This window comes from Setaria italica, chromosome IV, assembly GCF_000263155.2.
Source record: "Setaria italica strain Yugu1 chromosome IV, Setaria_italica_v2.0, whole genome shotgun sequence".
Lineage (NCBI taxonomy): Eukaryota > Viridiplantae > Streptophyta > Magnoliopsida > Poales > Poaceae > Setaria > Setaria italica.
Window position 1 is genome coordinate 6,225,485 of NC_028453.1, and position 18,047 is coordinate 6,243,531.

The 18,047-nt window shown below is 49.5% G+C and overlaps 4 protein-coding genes across 5 annotated transcripts; 1 reads left to right on the top strand and 3 right to left on the bottom strand.

Moving 5' to 3' along the window:
• Window positions 1-1,783: 1,783 nt before the first annotated feature.
• LOC101769338 (tuliposide A-converting enzyme 1, chloroplastic) lies at window positions 1,784-3,177 on the bottom strand. The gene has a single exon (XM_004964830.3). It carries the CDS (start codon window positions 2,936-2,938, stop codon window positions 1,958-1,960), a length of 981 nt encoding a protein of 326 aa, XP_004964887.1. The 5' UTR covers window positions 2,939-3,177; the 3' UTR covers window positions 1,784-1,957.
• Window positions 3,178-7,738: 4,561 nt separating this feature from the next.
• LOC101765021 (uncharacterized protein DDB_G0271670) lies at window positions 7,739-9,433 on the top strand. The gene has a single exon (XM_004966709.3). It carries the CDS (start codon window positions 7,739-7,741, stop codon window positions 9,431-9,433), a length of 1,695 nt encoding a protein of 564 aa, XP_004966766.1.
• A 1,724-nt stretch (window positions 9,434-11,157) lies between these two features.
• Window positions 11,158-12,406, bottom strand: LOC101769739 (26.2 kDa heat shock protein, mitochondrial). The gene is made up of 2 exons (XM_004964831.3): window positions 11,955-12,406; window positions 11,158-11,860 (listed from the first exon to the last, which is right to left on the bottom strand). Exons 1-2 carry the CDS (start codon window positions 12,301-12,303, stop codon window positions 11,454-11,456), a joined length of 756 nt encoding a protein of 251 aa, XP_004964888.1. The 5' UTR covers window positions 12,304-12,406; the 3' UTR covers window positions 11,158-11,453.
• Window positions 12,407-13,092: 686 nt separating this feature from the next.
• LOC101770149 lies at window positions 13,093-17,613 on the bottom strand. 2 transcript variants are annotated; one of them, XM_004964833.3, is made up of 8 exons: window positions 17,250-17,613; window positions 17,061-17,155; window positions 16,797-16,938; window positions 15,822-15,917; window positions 15,597-15,716; window positions 15,191-15,453; window positions 14,107-14,252; window positions 13,093-13,520 (listed from the first exon to the last, which is right to left on the bottom strand). In XM_004964833.3, the coding sequence occupies exons 1-7, from the start codon at window positions 17,422-17,424 to the stop codon at window positions 14,142-14,144; spliced, it is 1,002 nt and encodes a 333-aa protein (XP_004964890.1). In that variant the 5' UTR covers window positions 17,425-17,613; the 3' UTR covers window positions 13,093-13,520; window positions 14,107-14,141. The 2 variants fall into 2 exon arrangements, with proteins under 2 accessions (XP_004964890.1, XP_004964889.1); XM_004964832.3 differs by lacking the exon at window positions 13,093-13,520 and having other exon boundaries at window positions 13,738-14,252.
• Between the last annotated feature and the right edge of the window lie 434 nt (window positions 17,614-18,047).

Consider the following 18,047-nt stretch of genomic DNA (forward strand, 5'->3'; position numbering starts at 1 on the left):
CCACGTAGAAAGTGACTAAAATCTTATAGTAGCCTCAGAAATTTTAGCCTCCCCACCCCCTCCTAAAGCCTCCTAAAATCAGATATGACCCCCACTACCCCTCATTTATTACCCTCTCTCTCCCGCCCGACTCCCGCCCGCCGCCGCCGCCGCCCATCTCCTGCCGCCCGCCGCCGCCGCCGCCCATCTCCTGCCGCCCGCCGCCGCCGCCGCCTATCTCCCGCCGCCGCCCAGCACCCTCAACACACCCACGCACACAGGCACGAGCCGGCAACGCATGGCCGGCCGTGGCCTTGGCCGGCGGTGGGGAATGGCAAGGCGCGACCGGTGATAGGCGCAGGAGCACCGAGGCTTCACCACGACCCTGTTTTGGCTGCTTGTTGGGGTCGAGGAGGTCGGGGAGGTGGTGTTCGGCGGCGGCGCCCGAGCTTGGGCCGGCGGCAATGGCGGCCGCGGGATCTGACATCCCCGGCGTCAGGAGCTACGGCGGCGAACAAGGAGTGGTCGAGGGGGAAGAGGAGGGGGTCAGGAAGCCATGGGAGGCGACGATTTGAAGATGGTGGAGCGGAGGCCGGGGATTTGGCCGGCGGACGGGCTCTGCTCAGCTCGATGTTTCCTCGGCTGGAGGAGGAAGAAGAGATGAGTGAGTGAGAGAGAGAGGAACAGGGGTAGCGGGTTGCCCGGGATTCGAGGGGAGGGGATGGCGCCAGCAGGAGGAGGGGAGGGGCGGTCCGGGGCTGGCGGCGGGATGGCCAGCGCGGAGGGGCGGTCCGGGGCTGGCGGCGGGTGGGCCAAGCGCCAACAGCAGGGGCATGGGGGGAGGGCATCTTGGGTATTTTACCACTTTATTATTGTCTTTAGTCACTTTTAGGGGGCGTTTGGTTCCCTTGACTTATTTTTAGAACCCGTCACATCGAATGTTTAGATACTAATTAGGAGTATTAAACGTACACTATTTACAAAACCCATTACATAAAGTGGAGGCTAAACGGCGAGATGAATCTATTAAGCCTAATTAGTCCATGATTTGATAATGTGTTGCTACAGTAAACATTTGCTAATGATGGATTAATTAGGCTTAATAGATTCGTCTCGCCGTTTAGCCTCCACTTATGTAATGGGTTTTGTAAATAGTCTACGTTTAATACTCCTAATTAGTATCTAAACATTCAATATGACACGTGCTAAAAATAAGCAAAGGGAACTAAACGCCCCCTTAGGAGGTGGAACCAAACATACTTTTAGGATGTGCCTAAAAACTGGCTAAAATCTTTTAGGAGCTAAAATTTTAGGAGGGGTAAAATGCTGCTCCAGCGCTCCTTGTCCTGCGCAGCAACCCATGCATAACTCAGCATCGGTGGGGCCGGTTGGGGAGGGTTGATTAATTAAACCTTTGGGTGGGTGTGGGTTGGCAGAAATTTATACGCCGCTGCGGGTAGGGCCGGGGGAGGGGCGGGTACAGCCCCCTGGCCTAGGCCCGTGGCAATGGCAGGGCGGCAAGGTAAGAAAGATGTTGATGACAATGCGGCCCAGCGGACGTCTTCCACCGCTCGGCGAGCTTCCAAATCGAGCGAGAGAGCCGGAGATGTTACGGTGAGTTGGTGGCAGGCTGCGGTCATGAATTTAGCTGCAAAAGACGCCAAAAAGCTGGAGCAGGACGTGGTGGGGATGAGACGCCGTGAAGGCTTGCCGGCGGAGAGATTTTTCTTTTTTGACCGGTAAAAAGGAAGCTGGCGGGAGAAGTTAGATCGGGAAGTAGAAGATGAAGGAATTCCGCTCGATCTTGGTCCGACGGAAATAAAAAACTGTGTAGACAATCCCAACGAAAAACAACACCTTGTCACCCCTTTAAAGTTGAAGCAAAAAAAAAAGTTGAAGCCAACTCCTTTATTTGTCCACATCCACATTCCACATTGACACGGATCACGCAAGTTCGCATCGGGACTTTGGCGTGCCATCAAGCACGAGCTATGAAAGCCACCACACGATCCATCAGCTTCTCGGCCGCCTCCGTCCCCGGCCGCACGAGGTGGAAGACGTGGTCCACCCCGGGCGTGTCCTCCAGCTCGGCCTCGCCGCTCCACCCGCTGGCCAGCAACGCCGCGTGGTACGCGCGCCCCTTCGTCGCCAGGAAGTCAACCCCCGCCACGGCCACCAGCACGCGCGCAGTCGGCAGCAGCGCCAGCGGCGGCGCCCCCGCGGACGTCGGGGACAGTCTCGGGTCGTCCACCGCGGCGCCGGGGTTCCCGGTCATGAACCGCCACTCGCGCCGGATGCGCTCCTCCAGCGCGGGCCCCATGGCGTCCGAAGCGTCCCAGAAGTAGGGGTGCACCAGCAGCACGCCCCGGATCGCCGCCGGGAGGCCCCCGGTGGCGGCGGCGCGCATGGCGACGTTGTGCGCGATGTTGGCGCCCGCGCTGTCCCCTGCCAGGAACACCCGGGTGGGGTCCCCGTGCTCGGCCAGCCACGGCTCCGGCGTCGTCCCGCCGGGCGCGGAGCCGCCGCAGACGGCGGCGACGGCCCACGCGAGCGCCGCCCACGAGTCGTCGTAGGCCGCGGGGAGCCGGTGCTCGGGCACGCGGCGGTAGTCCACGGACACCGCGACGGCGCCGGCGCGCGCCGCGAGCGCGTTGAGGTAGCGGTGGTAGCTGACGGAGGCGGCCGACTCGACCATGAAGCCGCCGCCGTGGAAGTACACGACCACGGGCAGCTTGCCGCCGGCGCCGGCCGCCGCCGGCGGCAGGTACAGGCGGACGGAGACGTTGTTGGCGGGGTCGATGGTGACGTCCTTGGAGGCCACGCCGGTGGTAGCGTCGTGGAGGGAGGCGGGGACCGTGTCGTCGACGATGAGGCGCTCGATGCGGCCGCTCTTGTAGAGGCGGATGAACGGCAGGAGCTCGACGGCGACCTCGTCGGCGGCTGCGTCGCGGGAAGCCATCCGGGGTGCGGCCGGTGGGCGGACACGGTGACCAGCGATGGCTTCCGCGGAGAAGTGCCGTGCCCTTTCTGGCCTCAAGTTTTATAACTGAAGAGTGTGCTAGCTGTGTCCGGTGTGATCGCAGTGTCACACCTTTTATTTCACCAGTTTGGCTGGAGCTGTTCGCTTCAGCTTATTCAGCCGGCTTATCAGCTACTAAACAGTATTTTCCTCTCACAACAAATCAGCCATTTCAGATTTTCAGCCGGCTTATAGACTTTTCAGGTACCAAACAGTATTTTTAGCTTATGACGTGCGTTGGCGAAGCTTCAACTTTCAGCAAGAGATGTAGCACTAGCACAGCTGTAGAATATGTATACCCTACAAACAGTAGCATTAAAGTACTGAAAGTCAGAGCTGCTACATGCTAGTTAGACCGGCCCGTTTGGTTCACCCTGCTTATTTTTAACACCCATCACATCAAATGTTTAGATACTAATTAGGAGTATTAAACGTAGACTATTTACAAAACCCATTATATAAGTGGAGGCTAAACGGCGAGACGAATCTATTAAGTCTAATTAGTTCATGATTTGACAATGTGTTGCTACAGTAAACATTTGCTAATGATGGATTAATTAGGCTTAATAGATTTGTCTCGCCGTTTAGCCTCCACTTATGTAATAGGTTTTCTAAATAGTCTACATTTAATACTCCTAATTAGTATCTAAATATTCGATGTGACACGTGCTAAAAATAAGCAAAGGGAACCAAACGCCCCTAGACCTGGTAATATGCATCAAAATTCATATCCAAATCAAATCAAAGGAATATGAGGAAAATGCAAATATAAAAGAAGTCCACATGCAATCTAGTCCTACTTAAAGGGAAGAAAATTCAATCGAATCAAATCCACTTGCTGAAACTTCAGGGTCAATTAACAGCGCTAACAAACGTCCCAATCAAATGTGAGATGAGCTCGGCCATTTTTATTTATTTATTTATTTATTTGGGAAAGGAGAGCACCTCTGCTTTTTATTGAGAGCAAATGAGACAAATGGTTTCATCTGGAGTTCAAAAAATTGAAAGGATGCCCTAAAAAAGCAATTATGACAAAGGAATTCCTAAACGAACCAGCACAAATAGAACTTGAACAGCAGCAAACAGAATAATCTTGAACCGGCACAGAACGAGGCGTCGAACACGTCCGGACCGATTTCGCCGCAGCGTGAACAAGAGCACGACGGAGAGATCGTTGAGGATGATTACGAATTTACAATGCGATCAACTGATCATCGACCTATGCAGCGAGCGGCGTCGCCTCTAAGCTACCGTAGGGCAGAGAACTGAGAAGGATCTCTTTTCACCGGCGAGAACACTCGAAGACGGCGAGATCGCTTAGGAAGGTGAAGTGTTCGTCGAGACATGCGGCGACGCCTCCCCTGTCGCAGCAGAGAAGCTCACTGAAACCGAAACAGCCCAAGCAGCAGCGGTTCGTCTGAATCTTCGTGCGGCAAGATTCTGACAGCAGAGACTCCGGCTCCGAAGATGAGAGCGTCGCAAGCAGCCCGGCTCCTGCTCTTCTTTCCAAAAGCCACGCCTCGCCCATGCCATGGCTAGAGATGCATTCGGATCGAATACGCATGGAATCGAATTCGAATAGCACAATTTACCACATTTTAATTCGAATTTGGATACAAATACGAATCATATCGGATATAAATACAAAACGAATAGTTCGAATTCGAATTCGCATTTGGATACTTACTCGACCTGGAACATAGCGTCATATCGAGTACCAATTTGCTTTATTGATGGTTTTATAGTAGATAAAAAAATCATGCTATATCACTAGTAATATTAGACTAACATAATTAGTCATTTGTCAAATAGATAGCTTTTTAATACTTGAAATGGTGTACACAATTACTTTATTAGTAATATTAAAGTTAACATCATTCATCATTAGTAATTAGTCATAAAAATAAGTTTTAGATGATTTTATGGGTATTTTACTCTTCAGGAATACGGATAGTATCAGATATTTCATATTTTTTGTCTAATACGAATCTTTAATCGGATGGAGAAAAATATTGAAATCAAATTCAGATATATCCATTTGACATTCATATTAAAATCAAATACAAATACGGATATCCATATTAACGTTTTAGGCGGATATGAATATGGATAATTCGGATTTTCAGACATCCATATTCATCCCTAGCCATGGCCCACAAGGATATCTGTTCATCACTACCACACTACCATGTTGCCTTGAAGAAGAAAGATAGAGGATGGGGGAGTGAACACAATGGTGATGAGGAGATGGCAAATGAGCGATGCATTACTGACGAAGGGCTTGGGGTAGAAGAAATTAGGTAGAAACTAAAAGGAAATGAACCTGCGTCGCCTCCAAGCCCCCGCCCTCTTCCTTCTCTCCTCGCCGCTGCCCGAGCAGGTCACGGAAGCCCAGCGGCTGGCGAGGAAGGTGACGGCAAGGCATCTCAGCTAGAGCAGGTCTCACACGTCAGGGTGGGATGGCTCGAAGAGGCTGCAGATCCATCGCCGGTGAGGTTGGATTCAGCGACCCCCGAGCTGAATCTACAATAGTAGGATGTGCCGGTGGCCGCTCGTGGGCGTGGCCAGCGGTGGGCGGCTCGCCGCCGCCGCCATCATCTTCTCTACACGCCAAAAGGGGCGCAAGCGGTGGGCTGCAGGTGCGGCAACTAGGGCCTGCTGGGGAAGCTGGTCCGCTGCAGGCGCTACAGCACAGCTCCCCCTCGTGGCGCTGGTCATCAGGTGCTCAGATCTACTTCGTGTGGATCTAGCACCGATAGCCTTGCGCTTGGAGCGGGGTTGGTTGCTCTCTCCGTGTACGGCGTCATGGCGGCTCAGCTTGATTCTTCGCTTGGTTGGTGCGATGGTCGCGTGAATGGATCTGCTCAACCTTATTGGGGAGGCTGGCTGGTCGGTTGCTGATGGCACAACGTGGACTTTGGTAATTACATTCACGGACATCGTGCTTGCAACAGGTGCTCAAGAACCTCGCTGTGCGGCGTGTGTGGTATGGGATGCACTTCGTTAACGTCGGGTTTCAGGTGCTTCAGCCTCCAATGATCGGCGATGGCGTGGTATGGGACACGTTTCGTCGACCTTTGAGGCTGTGTTGTGGTGGGCTAGGGTGCGATGGCGAAAGTCATGCTAGCCTTAGTGGTGGCGACGATGCCTTTGGGTGCCATTTTCCTTCTTGAGGGCGTCATCACTTTGTCTCAAGCCCACACCATCACTAAGTCTCCAGGTGAAAACTTTGTCCTAGCGGGCAGTGGCGGCAGTGACCATTGTTGTTTCCTCGGTGGAGGCATCGTTTCGGAGATTTTGAGAGGTGGTGTACTTCGTGCGGGTATTGTGGTTGCCCAACTTGGAGTCTTCGACAGCTACTCGTATCTTGCTTATCCACACTGCCTATATTAGTAAAAGTGTGGATGGTTTTGCTGCGATCTTAATTTTGTGGTCATCAGATGGAGTTGCTTCTCTTCCCCGTTTTTAGATTGGTTCATGCTTTGATTTCGATTTCACAAGTCGGTTCATTTAAAGACAACTTTACGAAACAAGATGTATATGGAGTGTCAGAGATTTTGAGTTTTCCGTTTTCTTATATTTTGTTATTTTTCTCTGGTACATCAGATCTTCTGATGTCTTGGCTACATATTCTTTTGTAATATGTGCTCCTCTGTAGCTTGAAAAAGAATGTTCAAGTACTCTGTTGTTTTTTTTGTCCTTTCGATCGTGAAAATGAACCATGGATACATGGTGCTGCATGTATGTTATTCAGTTCTTTGCAACTCGGCAAGCTTGTCAGAACGTCAGGTGCTGACAACCATGCGCGCCTGATGTCCTGATCTCGCACAGCAATACCTGGACTGCTTAATTATCCTCGGTTGTTTTAGACTTAGCTTGTGAGGCGTGGTGTCATTATCTTCAGATGACCTTTCATTCGTTTTCTTCATCAGCAATAGACGAATTATCTCCAGTTTTGCAGCATGCCGCCGATACGGGTAGAAGTCAAATCGAGATCATCATTGATTTTCATGTACTTTTGTTCATTCTGCGAGTTATCGTTCACTCGAACATTATTATGTGTGGACTTAAGCTAGAAGCAAATATATGGCAGTAACACGTAACTGAATACTTGAACGATTTTAGCTGCTTAAAGTGGTAAAAATGAGCTTCTTACTACTGAGAAGAAATTTCTACCCAGGTGCCAGCGCACCACCTTGGTTGAAACCGGTGTCGCCCCAGCACAACACAGAAGCCTAATTGCTCGCCGGAGATTCTTGCCGGAGGTGAAGATTGAAGAAGGTGAGCATCTCCGGACATCTCTTATTCCCCAAAAATTGAGTGGATTTCTTCCACAAAATACTCGAGCATCTACTAGTTTCATCTATTCCTCTGAAGAATTACAGGGCAGACAAGGATTTGGGCAGTGAGATTCCACCTCATTCTCCGAATCCGACTCTGGCTTCCGTGGATCGAAACAGTCGATAGCACGTGATTTCTTTTCTTCCTTGATAGCCAAGCTAGCACTTTCCAAATCTGTTCGTTTCCGACTCGAAATCATCTGCTTGTGTCGGAGACGCGCTTCACTGCTTCCACTCTATTTATAAGGCAGATCAGAGGTGGGGGCGACTTCAACCCACGTCTCACGTCCCCATCCCCCACTCTCCCCCTCAGCCGCGCCACGTGCGACGTCGTCCGCCGCCGCCACCGTTCTTGCGCTGTGCGAGCCGCGGAAGCAGGCGGCCCACCGTCTCGACGAAGATGCCCGGTGATCTCAAGGCCCGGGCGCCGTCGCGGAACCGCGCGGAGGAATCGCGCCGCGGCGCTGCTGGCCATCGCCGAGTCGCGCGCGACGAACTCGGCGCGAAGATGATGGACTTCGCTCCGGCCGATCTCTGCAATCCCGATCCGCGCCTGATGCTGAAGAAGAGGCTCCGCGAGGAGATGGAGGCGCTCCGCGGCATCCTCAGGAAAGCCGAGCTCTTGGCCGGCAAGACCATCGGCGACGGCCGCGCCGCACCTCGCCGCGGCAAGGACGAGCGTTTCTTGGCGGCGGAACCCCGCCCTGCGGCCATGGAGGCAGATCGCCCAAGCAGCGCCAAGAGAAGGAAGACAATGCCTCTTGCCGCGGTCGTCAGGCCCAGGATGTCATCTGACGAGATCTCTAACCTGGCCACCAAGAGAAGGAGGATGATGCCTCTTGCGGCGGTCGTCAAGCCCAGGATGTCGGCGGATGAGATCTCCAACCTGGCCACCCAAGTGTCGTTGCTCTCGGAGGACATGCCGGCGCGCATCCTCGAGTTCCTCAAGAAGGAGTGCACCGGCCACGAAGACAGGAACAGCGGCGAGATGGAGATCGACATCGGATCCATGAGGCACTCTGCCTTGTTCGAGCTGAGGAAGTTGCTGGATGAGTTCGCTGAAGAGAAGCACAGGCACCAGAAGGAGGCGTCGACGAACGCGTCCAGATCCACTAGTTGCTCGTCGCCGCGTGAACATGAGGATGGCGAGATCGTCGAGGAGGGGGATTACGATGTCGCTACTGGCACGTGCAGCTACGCCTCTCCCGTGGCGGCAGGCAAGGTTCTTTGTTCACCGGCACGAACACTCGAAGACGATGAGATAGCAGATGAGAAAGTCATATGCGGCGGCGCCGCCCCTGTTGCAACCGAGAAGTTTGCTGAAACTGGAAATAGCCCAAGCAGCAGCAGTTCTAGCAGTTCTTCTGGATCCTCCAGCAGCAGCAGTTCTAGCAGTTCTTCTGGATCCTCCAGCAGCAGCGGCTGCTCATCTGGAGGTTCTTGCAGCGATTCGTCAGACTCCGACAGCAGCGACTCCGACTCTGACGATGAGAGCGTGACAAGCAGACCGGCCCCTGCTGTTCTTCCCAAGACTGATGATCTTACCAAGCAGCCCAAGCCCGTGGCAGTTGATCTGTGTTCATCACCGTGTTTAACTGAACAGGATACCAAGAACAACCCAAGAAGCAGCAGCAATTGCAGTTCATTACTTGAAGACGGCGAGATAGAAGAAGAAGAGTGCGGCGGCACCTCCCTTCCTGCACCAGAGAAGTTTGCTGAAACCGTGAATAGCCCAATAGGAAGTATCAAGTCATCAGGATCTGCCAGTGATGGGAGTGTCATCAGCATTTCCCAACAGCAGCAGCCGGCTGCACGAGATCGCAAGACCCCTCTCTCTGAGGCCGAGTATCGTGACATCATCGCCAAGGGACGTCAGATGCAGCGCAGGCAGAGCAATCCGGAGAGGAAGAGAGCCTATGAAGAGCTGGAAGAGAAGGAGAGGAACGCGACGCCGATCAGCGACTGGATACACCCGATGCAGTTGAGGCAGCTGGGGATCACCCAGGTGGAGCACGCTGTGACCTCTGAACGGCGTGTTCCCGGTCGTGGCAGCCCGGTGCAGAGGCTACTTGGGCTCTTCTTGAAAGCAGAGTAGCAGGCCAATGGTGGCGAGGAAGATGAAAAGGGAGCAAAACAAGTTACTGAAGACCTAGAAGAACCGAGGAAGGAAACTTGGGTAGAATAAGGCATGGTGTGTTGCCATCCATGTAACTCAGCTCAGCTGTACTTTCTGTGGCACTGAATAATGTATTCGTCATGTTCTATGTTGTTTGGAGCTTGTTAGGTGTTGATCAGTCTAGTGAATCTGATGCATGTAAAGAACATTTGCCTTGAAACCAGTTTGAAATCAGGCTGCGCCATTTGCGTTATATACTTCTTGTACTCAAATTATATGTAAAGAAAGTTGTATTGTCTGTTCAATTCTGCGACCTTCAGATGCTTTCGATCTGGTGTTTCTCTATTTTTTTTATTGAAGCTCCACAATGTATGAACCCTTTGTTTTAACCTCTTTCGTTTTCCATCTGGGTTCGAGCATCAGTTAATTCTGCTTGAGCTCCATCATGCTGAAAGCAAGCGATAAAGTACAAATGCAATGAGCAAAAACTGGAAAGTCATATATCTAATTAATGACTCACAGAATCAAATTAATAGGCTAAGTAGATGTGTTTCTGGAGCATAAGTTTTTTGCTTCAGCTACACTAAGGGCCTGTTTGGCAACCAAGTGTTAAAGTTTAACACCCGTCACATCGGATGTTTGGATGCTAATTAAGAGTATTAAATATAGGCTAATTACAAAACTAATTGCATAGATGGAGTGTAATTCGCGAGACGAATCTATTAAGCCTAATTAGTCCATGATTTGACAATGTGGTGCTACAGTAACCATTTGCTAATGATGGATTAATTAGGCTTAATAGATTCGTCTCGCGAATTAGCACAGGGTTCTGCAATTAGTTTTATAATTAGCTCATATTTAGTTCTTCTAATTAGCATCCGAACATCCGATGTGACACTGTTAAAGTTTAACACCTCGTATCCAAACACCCCCTAATTACAACTGAAACCACTTAAGTATTGCCTTGCCTGCATTGTCCTCTAGATACTTTATCTTCCGCTTAAGATGCTTTAAATGTTCCCTGTATTTTACATCTTTCCTCTCAAACTCTTAAATTGATCCAGGCTTCATGTTATTCTCAGTGTCCTAAAGACCCAAAAAGAACAAATAAAATAGAGGGACCTTCTGGTAGAAAATAACATGCTTTTCTAACCTTCAAATATAGGAAACAAATAAGGTTTCGTTCAGTCATGGTTTCAGTTACAGAAACTATAAGTTGAGGTAATGCTTTTCGCCTTCACATGTTTATTACAAACAGACAACATTTCCTTCACAATTTGAGAATTTTGCTAAATCGCCTCCCTGGTTCATAATCATTATGCTTACTCAGAGGCAAACTATAAACAATTTCAGATTTAACAAAGAACAAACAAGTTCAGATTTAACCAATGATAGACAAGTTCAGACTTAACAAAGAATAAACACACAATTTAGCAATCGATGAGCACTGCAGGAAACCCACAAGAACAGGATACAGGCATAGATTACAGTAACTATGGATGTCATTTGACACGAAAGTTCATGACAGATCTGATATCACCACCCATCCAAGAAACTCAACAGGATGCACAGGGAAAGGTTGCACGCTGCAATTTCCCATCAAGTCTGGACCATCAACAAGTTCAGATTTAGCCAGCGTCAACACACAAATTCGCAAAGGAAGAGCAATGCAATAATCCACAAGAACAGGAAGCGCACAGATAGATGCCGATCAGTAACTGCAGATTCCATTACCATTAAAAATTCATAACAAGGTCATCAGTGACCATCACCATCCAAGAAATTAAACTCTGCAGGACGAACAGAAAGGTAAACATGTCGCCTCAGACATCAGGCACGAGACAACACCATCACCAAAAAGAAACGCCTCCCCCTCTTGTTCGCAATCTCTCTCCATCAGCAAAGACTACTCCAGTAAACTACTACTAGGGCACTGCAACAGCAACTACGATAGGGACTGCAACTACGAGACCTGGACGAACCGATTCGAACCCCACCCCTACTCGACCTTGATCTGGAACACGTCCTTGCGCTCCTCGTCCTTGATCTTGGGAATGGTCACCTTGAGCACGCCGTTGTTCATCTCCGCCTTGATCTGGTCCATCTTGAAGGCCTCTGCGGGGAGCTGGAAGCGGCGGCTGTACTTCGCCAGGCCCTTGTCGTCGCCGTCCTCGGGGTTCTTGTCGCCCTCGCCCTTGACCACCAGGATGTTCTTCTCCGCCGATACCTTGACGTGCTCCTTCCCCAGCCCCGGCATCACCACCTTCAGCTGCAGCGCGTCGTCGTCCTCCTTCGACACCCACCACCCGTGCCCGGAGTAGCCGGTCCTGGACGCCGCACCGCCGTTCTCCATCAGCGACAGCAGCTGGGTCAGCTTCATCGGCTCGCGGAACACGTCCAGCGCGTCTGCAGAAAACCCCAAATCATCAGTGCTCTGTCTCGCTTCGCCAGGTTAAAGCAAACAAGGGGAAAGTAAGACCAAAAGCGAGGCGGTAGTTACCTCCGGAGAAGAGCTTGGGGACGGAGAAGCTGAGCGCGCGGCGGCTGTAGTCGGCGCCGCTGGGCTCCTCGGTGGTGGTGCTCTCGTCGTCGTAGTAGTGGCCCTTGGTGTTGAGGAGGCGGCGGGCGGAGAAGTCGGAGTTCCCGGGCACGGACACGGACGGCGCGACGGGGAGATCCTTGAGGCCGGCCAGCGGGACCCCCTTGAAGGCGACGGACGGCGCGGCGGGGAGCTCCTTGACGAGGCCGGCCAGCGGGGCACCATTGGCGGCGGCGACGGACGGCGCGGCGGGGAGCTCCTTGACGAGGCCGGCCAGTGGGACACCCTTGAAGACGACGAAGGAAGCCATGGATGGATCTCCCTCTCTCTCTTCGCTCCCTCCTCTCTCTCTCTCTCTACCCTGCGATTGGGATTTTGGATTCTAGCGGTGCGCTGCGAGGAATGCCTTGACAGCGACGGAAGTGAGTGGTAGGGCGTTTAAATAGCTGGAGGTTCCTTGGGAGCCAAGGGGGCAGAAGGTTCCAGAGTGTGAATCGGGGGCGGGCATCGACGGTCTCCGTAGGCCGGTCTCCTGCTTTGCGATTCGTGCGGTCTCGCAAGTGGCAACGGCCGCGGGCCAAATGGCTTGTCCGCTGGACACCAAAATATCTTCAGGTTTTCTTGGGAGGGGGGATGGCCGAAGGGGACGTGCTGCTTCGATGGAGTCGTTGAAACATGGGCCACACCCTCCGTTCTCCACACGGTCCATGCACAAAAACAGTTAGTTGTGTTCTCATAGTGGGCCTTGATACATTATGGCCTGGGTAGCATCGCAAATGGGCCACTACATACAGTTGAACTGTACTCTCTGTTTTTTTTTGAATTTGCAACACTTACATTAATTCCACATCACATGGATCATGGATGCAAACCTGTTAAAAGAAAATTAAGCACACCGCACACGTACCAATTCGTGGATTCTTGCGAGTCCTGTTCTCTCTCCTGTCAGCCATGCTTTTTTTTTAAAAAAAAACTTCACATCTTCTCTCTGGAGCACACCCGATAATGACAAATGACGGCATTAGAGCGCGTGTTTTCTCGAACGTCGCCAAGGAAGAGAAACCAATAAAACCTTATTCCTATAAAATTTCTTTGAAAATACTCTATTCCAAACAAAACCTGAATTTCTTGTAGATTTTTTTGGGAGGAGATGACCAAGGGCCAAGAGGACATGCCGCGTTTTTACATATACAATCTGGCTGTCTGTTGCAGCCTAAGCATGAAAATATAAATATATTCTGGGGAAAAACTCTCTGTATTTGGGGCAACGCCAATTCCGTAGACAGGTGCAGATATCAAGATCCAGCAAGCAGAATGTTAGAATGTAAGGAACAGTCGCACTGTCAATTTTACCCAAATCCCTCCATCTCCTCTGCACAAGTCAGCCATGAACACGCAGTCCTGCCCGCAGACCGCCTCATATCCTTCCCACATCTGAACTCCATCAAGTTTCATGAGAACAGTTGCAAATTGCAATCAATGAAGTGGTGATCCAATGTTTGGGATGATATAAGCTTTCCTGTGCTCCTGTTTGCATTAGCCAGTTTACTCAGTTTTCAATAGAAAAGTTGTGAGCATGTTTGGTTGATGTACATGCATTACGATTTGCGACACATCTCTGGCAAACTATGCCCAAGATGTGAGACAAGCCGTAGACACAGAGAGTTGTGATAGAGAACCAAATATCCACCTAAGAAATCGTGGTGTAGCAAGTTCTGGACACCATCCAAACATAAACACACACTTAAGAATAAATTATTATATGATTAGATGAACTCACTTTTAAGAAAATGGCTTCCGAGGTTACTTTTCTCCCATTCAAATCAGACAGACATGCAAATTTCCATGATCAACCAGCTCTTGGCAGCAAGAGCAGTTACAGAATATTATCATATTTAGGGGGGAATAGAGTATGGGGCAGAGAAACAAGAGAATTACTTAACTCGTGTAATTTCTTGAGTAATCCACCAGCATAACTCAAAAATCTACCACCAGATCAGACTAACTTCAGCTATCAGGCAGACTAGCCTAAATACTACTAAAGAATGAAAAGAACAAAATGGTTTCCCGAGCTCGCGAAAAATGTACGGGATTCAGTTGTGAGGTTGCATACTGGAAATGAGCTCTTGTGGCCACTAGGCAGGCAGCTCATGCACTGATGACACCTGACATCCATGGCACAACGACAGGAGCAGTCGGATGAGAATCTCGGTACGGCTCAGAGTAACGGTCTTTGAAGTTTAATTTAGGGTGGTCTGCCTGAAAAACAAACCAATACAGATGAAATTACTTGTCAGGTAGAACAAGATCCATTCTCATGATGTAGTCGGATGTACATATGACCGGAATAACAGTAGTCCAGTATTTTCATGACTAAATAGGATCAGACATAAAAAGAATGAAGCTTCATTTGGAAGGAAGAGTTCAAATAACAGCATGTCACTATTAAGTATCTATAAAGAGATATTTTATCCATATAACAGAATGACATTAATCAAATTTGCTCACATGATCAAAAATCTGAAATCACAAATATGTATGCCAAGTCATAAAAGAACAAATTCAAAAGAACTAAAAATAGCATTCTATAATTTCAGACCATCATGTACAAACATTACATCACCAAGATGTATAAAATGGAGAGAGAATCAACTTCTGTGTTCTATGCATAATCTAAGTTTCCTCCAACGAGCAACTATTTGTGTGATGAATTCAGCCAAAATGGACCACCTGAGAAAAAAAAGGTGAAAAAAACAGACCAACTGGAACAGGCAACACAAACATGTTGTAGCACCAACAATTTGTATCATACCAGACATACTGAATATGTAATTGAACGATACAGTTTTATCAAGTAAAAGAAAAAACTGAACACCAGGCGACTTTTCACTGTGACCTAGAACAGCCAGGTGGCTTAAATTAGAGAAGTTCAGCACGATCCAGCGGCTCCGCCCCTGGCAGCCAGTAACTACAACTTCATGTGTCCTACCATTGTTAATAAACCGTAAACCAATACCAGGGGCCTTTATATCATATAATCATATATGCAAAGGACATAACACAACTTGGAATTGACACTCCAGGAAACAGGATAATTTGGGTAACAGTGAGCTAACATCATCAGATGTGCACAACTAGCCTTAGGCCCATTGTTTTAATAGTCAAATACTTAGATGTACAGAGATGACAGGAAATACCTGTTTCAACCAGCATTCTTGATGTTTGTGTTCATATTTGTCTGGCGAGTAGCATCCATACTCAGATGGACAGTAAACCCAAATATTGCACTTCAAAGCTCCTGGCTTGGCCCTCTTAGCCTGATCTATACAAGCTTGACAGCAATCTGCAGCACTTTCTTTGTGGTGTGTTAAGCCCCATCTAACAGCAGTGCCACCATAATCAGTATGCAGTTCAGCATTGCATTCAGGGGGCAAAGGTGGACCAGGTACTATCTCTTCTTCTGCAACATTAACACCAATCAAGAACCATTATTCAAATGTTTCTTGGAGCAATTTCAAAGTTACCGCACAATTTGGTAACCATTAATGATCCGTAAGACATAATCAACAATGCTAGCAACATGAACAGTGTAAAGGAAATAACCTTCTTGTTCATTCTCCGGCTTGTCATCATGTTCAATATGATGGACAGTGGGAGGTATCCAAAGACCAATGTCCTCCAATAGCATTCGCCAGTTAAAATCCAAGGCTCGCTTTAACATCCCTAAATTTTGAATCATAGGGCATTATAGGTGATGAAATAAACATCTAAAACGAGTACAGATATGTCATCATACTATCATATGTAACTTCAAGCAAGCTCACGTACTTGATTCTTCACCGGAGAGGCCAAAATTAGATAAATTCTGAGTTGATGAACTTCTGATATACTTAAGCTTCTCAACACGCCATGACTCTACAGCTTCTGGTATATATTAGAAAAATGGAAAGAAAAGGTTCAATTTTAGGCTAGCAAATACAAAAAAAAATAGATCATGACTAACACTACATAAGTTTAATTTTGTAACTAAAAGCAGCACAAACTTCTACAGATTAAATGCACAACCAATAAATAACTTCAGATTTGTCTAACTGTCTAGCCTATAAAGCCCTCACTTCTTTAAAAAAAACTAAAAAGGGAAAACAAAGGAAATTGCGCTTCGGCTTGTTGCCAACCAATTAGGTTCAAGATACAAACAGAACTTACAGGAAAAGTACAGTGAGGACAAGAAGACACATAAAAGAAGCAGCATTATGAATGGCAAGTCCATGAAATGCTGAAAAAACACTCTTGCCAATGTAAGCTGAAAGAACCCAGAAGATAGCTTTTGGCCTAACCTTTCAAAGGGTATCACAGAAATGATATGGCCCACTGTTTTCAAAAGTATGGATGCAATCTACACTGTTTCTGTGTGAAATTGCTTAAAAAAGTAGAAGGGAAATCAAGAAACATGAGAATGCTTGAAGTAAAGAAAGGACCTATAAAGAAAATGATCAGCTCTAAGATCCATCTTAATGTAACTTTTAGAACCAAGAGCTGGTAGATGTGAGCCTAACAAAGCACCAGATTAGTTAATGGCACAACTGACGAGACCCACGTAGGTATGGTCAACCGAAGCAAGTCATGAAGTCAAGCAACATGACTCCAAATCATAGAGCAGCACAACATTCCAACCGCAGTATTAAAAGGGTAGTGCAGACATCCAGATGCACCGGACAACAATTCCAATTTGGTAGCAAGTCAACTAAATAAGACCGAACTACTAGTACTAGTGCCAAATCAAACGACGGCAAAAATACAGACCTCGTTGTTCGGTGGTATTGCGATTCTCCCCCAAATCACGCAGCCTCTGCAAAATCTCATGCGAAACTTTCTGCTTCAGCTCCAGCGGCAGCTCCTTCCGCCTCTTCTCTTCCCTCACGAACGCCCTGCGCAGTTTCTCAACCTTCTCACACACCCAACGCGAAAAAAAAAACAAACCAAAAGGCTTCAGATCACCACCACAACAAAACACCTGAACAAATTGAATTCCAAGCACAAAAGTTCTGCTGCATAACAGGCTTATACCGCTTCAATGAGCTCGGCGGGCTCGGCAGCGCGGCGAATCCGGATCGACTCCTCCACCCACCTCATCTGCTCCCTGGAATACCTCGCCTCCCCGCCTAAAACCACAGGCACGAACTCAACCGCCTGATTAATTCGATCAAAACATCCAGACGGAAGTAAGTAACGGCGAGCTGAGGAAACGCGGCGTACGCTTCGGTGCAGAGGCGAAGGTGCCGGGCGCGTAGAGCGCGCGGGCCACGAGCAGCGCGGCGACGAGGTTGCCCAGGCAGAGGGCCACGGCGACGCGCCGGCAGGTGCACCACCTCGCCGCGGCGGCGGCCGCGCGGCCGCGGAGCGCCGCTGCCGGCGCTAGGCCCCTCACCATGGCTCCGCCGCCGCCTCCGCAGCCATACCAGAGCGGCGGCGCGGAGGCCCGGTGAGCTCCGCGCCCGCGCTAGGGTTCCGCGCGCCGGAGCCCCGGCCTCGAGCGGCGAGCAGTAATCACGCTGCGGCACGGGAGCGCGGAGTAGCGCGCGCTCACGGGAGGAATGTGCTCGATGAATGCGTGCGTGTGTCGCCGCAGGCGCCGGCGTCATTTGTGGCTTTGGGAGGCGGCTTGGACGGTAACTTGACTGGAGAGGTGAAGCGGTGACCCGACTCGCTCCACCTAACCCTGCTCGCAGACGGGTGGGTCCGATTGGAAACTGGGATGCGGGACCCACGGATCTTCGTGGTGAGTCCGGTGACCGGAGACGCGGCGTGGAGGTGGTGGCCCACACGATGGGTCACGGTTCGTTGGAAGAAGGGCGCGTGTTTAGAACTGCAAATTGATGGGATTCGTCATTGTTTAGCGTAGGATCTCCGGTTGATTGGCTCCTCGTAGAAGAGAGAATCTGGCATGCTGGAATGTTTACGGTTAGATTGTTGTTAGTAGTCTAATGTTTAGGGGATGTTTGAATATCAGGGGTTAAAATTTAGCCCTGTCATATCGGATGTTCGGATTATTAG

What these genes read in the sequence shown, in the direction of transcription:
- LOC101769338 (XM_004964830.3), bottom strand. Translation starts at nt 2,938, where the DNA reads ATGGCTTCCCGCGACGCAGCCGCCGACGAGGTCGCCGTCGAGCTCCTG.
- LOC101765021 (XM_004966709.3), top strand. Translation starts at nt 7,739, where the DNA reads ATGCCCGGTGATCTCAAGGCCCGGGCGCCGTCGCGGAACCGCGCGGAG.
- LOC101769739 (XM_004964831.3), bottom strand. Translation starts at nt 12,303, where the DNA reads ATGGCTTCCTTCGTCGTCTTCAAGGGTGTCCCACTGGCCGGCCTCGTC. An exon ending in CCCCAAGCTCTTCTCCGGAG is followed by an intron (nt 11,861 to 11,954) that starts GTAACTACCGCC and finishes GGTTTTCTGCAG; the next exon opens with ACGCGCTGGACGTGTTCCGC.
- LOC101770149 (XM_004964833.3), bottom strand. Translation starts at nt 17,424, where the DNA reads ATGGTGAGGGGCCTAGCGCCGGCAGCGGCGCTCCGCGGCCGCGCGGCC. An exon ending in CCGCCGAGCTCATTGAAGCG is followed by an intron (nt 16,939 to 17,060) that starts GTATAAGCCTGT and finishes GTGTGTGAGAAG; the next exon opens with GTTGAGAAACTGCGCAGGGC. An exon ending in AAGAATGCTGGTTGAAACAG is followed by an intron (nt 14,253 to 15,190) that starts GTATTTCCTGTC and finishes TTTGTTTTTCAG; the next exon opens with GCAGACCACCCTAAATTAAA.